Genomic DNA, 5,143 nt, shown 5'->3' with positions numbered 1-5,143 from the left:
TTTCCATATTAAAAACCTTAAAAAATAGGAATAACGTACGATCCTAAGTTTACCATCCTATTGTTACTTTCGTTGGCGGACGACCCGAGTCATTCCTATGCTACATTAGTGTAGGAGAGGTTAGGTACTTCATTGTTTGATGCCCAATTCGCGACAAAATTGGGTCTTAATCAGTGCCCCTCGTTCCCTCTCTGCCGGCAACTGCTGGACGAAGAAAGAAGACCCGATCGTGAGGTCTAAGGCATGGGTAGGCGGTGGCTCGCAGAGGCAGATCTGGTGACCGGCGAAAGTGCTAGGGCACTATTGAGGTCGGTTTGTAGCGGCGTCGGCGCTGCTCCGTGCGGGAAGAGGGTGACACCTAGGCACCGGCGGTGGCCTTCGGCGTTCAGCGGAGAGGCGTCAACGTGAGGAAAGGGTTCGGCCGGCGGGGGCTCGCAGCGAGAAGGAAGGATCGGCACCAGCGCTCGACCTCGTCTCGTAGTCGCAATCACGGCTCGAGCAGGGAGAAGGGCGGCGGTGGAGACGGGGAAGAAGAAGAAATGGGGGAAGAGGAATCGGGAAGAGGAGGTGCCCGATTCCTCTTGCCCACTACCTTATACGCGAGGGAGGAGAAACCGTCGCGCCGGTTGGGAAAGGGAGGAGATGAGTCGCAAGGCTTAGAGCACGAGCACGCGGGAGAAGAAAACGGCAAAAATGAAGAAAAATAAAAAAGAAAAAAATAATAAAAATTAAAAATTAAACTTTTCCTCACTTAAATGGGGTAGCCTAAACAGACTTTCTCGAGGTCCAATATTTATCCTCGTAAACTCGTGATACGAGCTCCGAAAAATTCCCAGAAAATATTTAAAAATTTCGAAAAATTCCCTTATGGTTATTCGTCCTTTTTCAGTATTTTACAAAAATAGTTCATTAGTTCATTTTTGCAGATTTGATTGGGTACTTGCCTTCAGAGTTTCTTACTAAGAAAAATAAGCTAAATGCTTTTTATAATCCTACTAGAACCAGACTCCTCTTTAGTTACAATCTAAAGATCAGTGCCCGCCAGAGACTCCTGAAGTCTTATAGTTACTCTTTGAGAGTCTTGGAAGTACGAAAAGGACGACAATGCTGCATACAAAAGCAATCGCAGAAGCCAAAGCAAAGGCAGGCATGTTCCCCTTTCCAAACAGAGCATCCCATGGCCCTGCTCCAAGAGCAACGATCACCTACAGAATCGAAGTGTGTGGCAATGAGTTAGCAAAAGGTCTACACAGTTTAAAACTAGCTACAAAGCAAAATGACAATTTTAGTTTAGATAAATTGCTTGAACTAAAATAGGATAAGGAACACACCTGAGGAATAACGATTGAAACATTCAAAACTCCAACGCAAAGTCCTGAAAAGGATGTTGATTCAGCGAGGGGAAAATATACATATAAAGTTCTTGGTGAAAATGTATAGTTAATGATTTCAACTGACCTTGGCCGCCTTTCGCATTAGCAGTTAATTGTGCTGTTACTGCAAAAGGAATACTGTATACAACCTATCAAGAAAGAATGATAAGAATTCAACATAATTGATTGCCTAGAAAACATGTGATATGTAAGAAAATGTGATACTCACAGCTAGTGGAAAACCGAGAATTGTAAAGACAACCAAAGCAACAATTCTAATCATGGGATCTGCAGTGAGTCTCGGTTGTGCTAAAGAATGAAACTCTTTTGAGGACCAAACGCTAATGATGCAAATGGCAGCCATGCTAACGAATAGGGTAAAATTGCTAATCGCCCATACTACTTTTACACTCAACTTTCGACACATTGGTGCGATCAAGAAAGATGATATGCCCAATACAACCTGACAATATGGAATCATGTATGAGATGAATTTTAGATGGATGTAAATAAAGAAATAGTTCCTTACAGAATTCAAGAGTAATCCTAAGGCGCCTTCTCTAACACCTCGATCGTAAGCATCAATTTGTTCACTGGTTCCTTTAGGTTTGCCATAGTAGATTTCCCGACCCATCCAATCAGTATTATAGAGTGTAAAGGGAAACCACGACAACTACATTGATAAAATGCAACATGATCTACACATCTATTGTATATATATGTATATTTTATAATTGAGTTAGTTTTAGCTAATCATACCCAAGTTAGGGCAGTAACAAGAAGCACTGAAGGCATTCCAGGAGGCAAATTCTTAAAGGCCCTGAAGACATCAAAAAAACTTGTCTTTTGTTGATCTACACTTGCAGATTTATTCAAGTCACTTAGACAAACTTCTTTGGCGAGAAATAGAGTGACTGTCAAAGTAATAAACAATAAAACCTGTTTCCAACAAACAATAATTTATCAAAAGGTAAAGTAAAAATATACAAATTCAACTTCACGGTATCAGCATATTTATGGAGTTGATGACTATGACAAATGGATCAGGACCTACCACTGCAACCAAAAATGCACCTTTCAAGTTTGCACAGGCTTCACAACATGCATTTGTCACCAAGAAAGGAAACCACCTTTAACAATATTTGAAAAGGAAAGATTAGTTTTTATATTATACGTATTGTACATTTGTGATTAGTGATGATAATTAGTTTAAGTTAAGTAATTAGACTCAAGAAGTCAATTCATACTTGTGCCAAGATCCGCTAGAACCAGATAAATATCCTAAGATATTTCCCGCTGCCATCCATGAGGCAAATATAGCATTTGCTGTGTTAGGTCCATGATGACCTATCACACATGCCTCTCAATTTTGATACATATATATTTTGGCATTAAGTTTTATGAAAATATATAAATAAGTAAATATTTACTTGAGAGATCGGCCATAAGTGCTCGAGTTGGACCCTGCAAATTAAAATTATACATATTATGTGAAATGGAACGATTTCACCTTGGAATATTTTTAAGATTAATTAGAAAAGATGCCTACTTGAACTGTGTTATTAGAAAAATCTAATAGCCAAAACCCCAAACAATACACTACTGCTGCATGCCATCGAGGACCATTATAAACGCTGCATTAATTAGCATCCCAAGTTAACTAAAATTAAGTTGTAAATATAATGTTAAAACATGAAAATTATAAAAAAAATCACCTGCAATGTTCCTTCGTATCACCCAGTGCATGCCCAATATCCGACGAAAACCCTACTACAATCACCTAAAATATCAATATGAATATGAAATCTTAGTAATTAATTACCATCATTATCAAATCCTAGTTGCTTAATAGCTAGGTTGCTCACAGCGATGGATATCAATATGCATTCAACAAATATGAAAGGCCTTCTCCTTCCAAATCGCGATTGACACCTATCACTCCACAGGCCTATAATAGGTTGCACCTACACAAAATTACTTTAATTACAATGAGTCCAGCTCATATCGAGAATTTATTTGAAAAGATAATTACCACAAAACCTGTAACAGGACCACAAAGCCATATTATGGAAGATAGAGCATGGGATAGCCCTAGTGTCTGTCCAAAACAGATGCAGAGTTGGGGATCGATCATTCACAAAGGTATACGAGTCATAGCGATCAGGTGTTAAACCTGGACATAGGGCGTGAGCAAGGAAAGCTGTAGCGCCCAGCCATACTGCACCCCGCCAGTCACCATACAAGCAAAGATGAGCCTCGTCAAGCTGATGTGCTTCACCGCCACCACCGGAGACTCACCATCATAGGCTTCTCCCGCATGCGTAGCTTGCGCGAGCTCCAGCTTGCGCCTGCTCGCTTCGCGCTGTCCGACCCCAGCCATCTTCTAACAATGATGGGCTCAGCGTACGTAGGCGCTAGCAGAGCCAGGCACTTAAATAAAGGGCGTGGAAGTGCTGGCCGGGGATCAATGGAAAAGGCTGGGTTGGTGGATACGTTTTAATGTTTTATCTAGCAAAACAAGTAGCGAATTGATGGTATCTGCTAAAGTATATTTTATATATTTGTTTTGGTTGGTTATTAGTTACCTGTCAATTAAGTACAAATTTACGGTTCATATAGATTTATTTATATATATAAACTTCGGCTCACTCCCCCAAAACCAAGCGTATAAAATGGTAAGCAGAAATGGGTAATCAAGACGGAAACGTTTTTGCTTGAAACCCAATACATGTAATAATGGGATGTTATAATATTTCTTGATGTTAAATATTATTATAAAAGGATGTTATAATATTCTTTTATTTGAAAACGTTCAAAATATTAAATATGTTTAAGGAAAGTGAGGTGGTCAGTCAGGGGCTAGCCCACCCATGCGCATTTTTTAAAATTATTTTTATTAAAAATTATAAATCTACTTGTATGGTTAAAATAATAATATTAATTTAAATATTTTAAAATATATTTAAAATATATTTATTTAATATTATATAATTTTAAGATTATTGAATGGACTATGAGACTTATAAAAAATGAATATTAATATTAAAAGAAAATATGGATGAAAGAAATATATTATTATAATGATGATATAACAGTGGATCTTATATTTTATTTTATTTATTTATTTTTTTTTATAAGATGATAGATTTTATAACCATGATACATTATAAATGTTATAATGAGTTCATTTTTTTTACCGGTCGCTTAAAATTAAATATCTGTCTATTTGGAAATATATGAACGTGTAATATTTTATATATCAGTGTCCTAAATGCAGGTGAATTATCAAAAAGTTAGTGTGCCCACGAAAGATAATGATAAAATAGATTAAAATATAAACTAGAAATTTTGATGCTGATGATGTTATATATATATATATATATATATATATATACCCTCCATCGAATTTAATAAAAAAAACATGCAAGTTCCGTCATTCATTGTAACTTTTTTTAAAGAGCAAAATTCTTAATTAAATAAGCACTTGATTAATTATAAATATTTTATCTATCGAATTTAATAAAAAAAACATGCAAGTTCCGTCATTCATTGTAACTTTTTTTAAAAAGCAAAATTCTTAATTAAATAAGCACTTGATTAATTATAAATATTTTATCTATCGAATTTAATAAAAAAAACATGCAAGTTCCGTCATTCATTGTAACTTTTTTTAAAAAGCAAAATTCTTAATTAAATAAGCACTTGATTAATTATAAATATTTTATCTATCGAATTTAATAAAAAAAACATGCAAGTTCCGTCATTCATTG

At 36.2% G+C, this 5,143-nt stretch overlaps 1 protein-coding gene across 1 annotated transcript; it reads right to left on the bottom strand.

Moving 5' to 3' along the window:
* Nucleotides 1-842: 842 nt before the first annotated feature.
* Nucleotides 843-3,821, bottom strand: LOC122053739 (sucrose transport protein SUT1-like). Its single transcript, XM_042615718.1, has 14 exons — nucleotides 3,547-3,821; nucleotides 3,406-3,471; nucleotides 3,239-3,337; nucleotides 3,089-3,153; nucleotides 2,923-3,007; nucleotides 2,804-2,837; nucleotides 2,621-2,720; nucleotides 2,428-2,503; nucleotides 2,133-2,312; nucleotides 1,903-2,046; nucleotides 1,603-1,836; nucleotides 1,459-1,522; nucleotides 1,332-1,375; nucleotides 843-1,205 (listed from the first exon to the last, which is right to left on the bottom strand). The coding sequence occupies exons 1-14, from the start codon at nucleotides 3,751-3,753 to the stop codon at nucleotides 1,032-1,034; spliced, it is 1,572 nt and encodes a 523-aa protein (XP_042471652.1). The 5' UTR covers nucleotides 3,754-3,821; the 3' UTR covers nucleotides 843-1,031.
* Nucleotides 3,822-5,143: the final 1,322 nt, after the last annotated feature.

This window comes from Zingiber officinale, chromosome 3A, assembly GCF_018446385.1.
Source record: "Zingiber officinale cultivar Zhangliang chromosome 3A, Zo_v1.1, whole genome shotgun sequence".
Classification (NCBI taxonomy): Eukaryota; Viridiplantae; Streptophyta; class Magnoliopsida; order Zingiberales; family Zingiberaceae; genus Zingiber; species Zingiber officinale.
The sequence above is the reverse complement of the archived record's forward strand: the minus strand, read 5'-3'. Positions and strand labels throughout refer to the sequence as shown.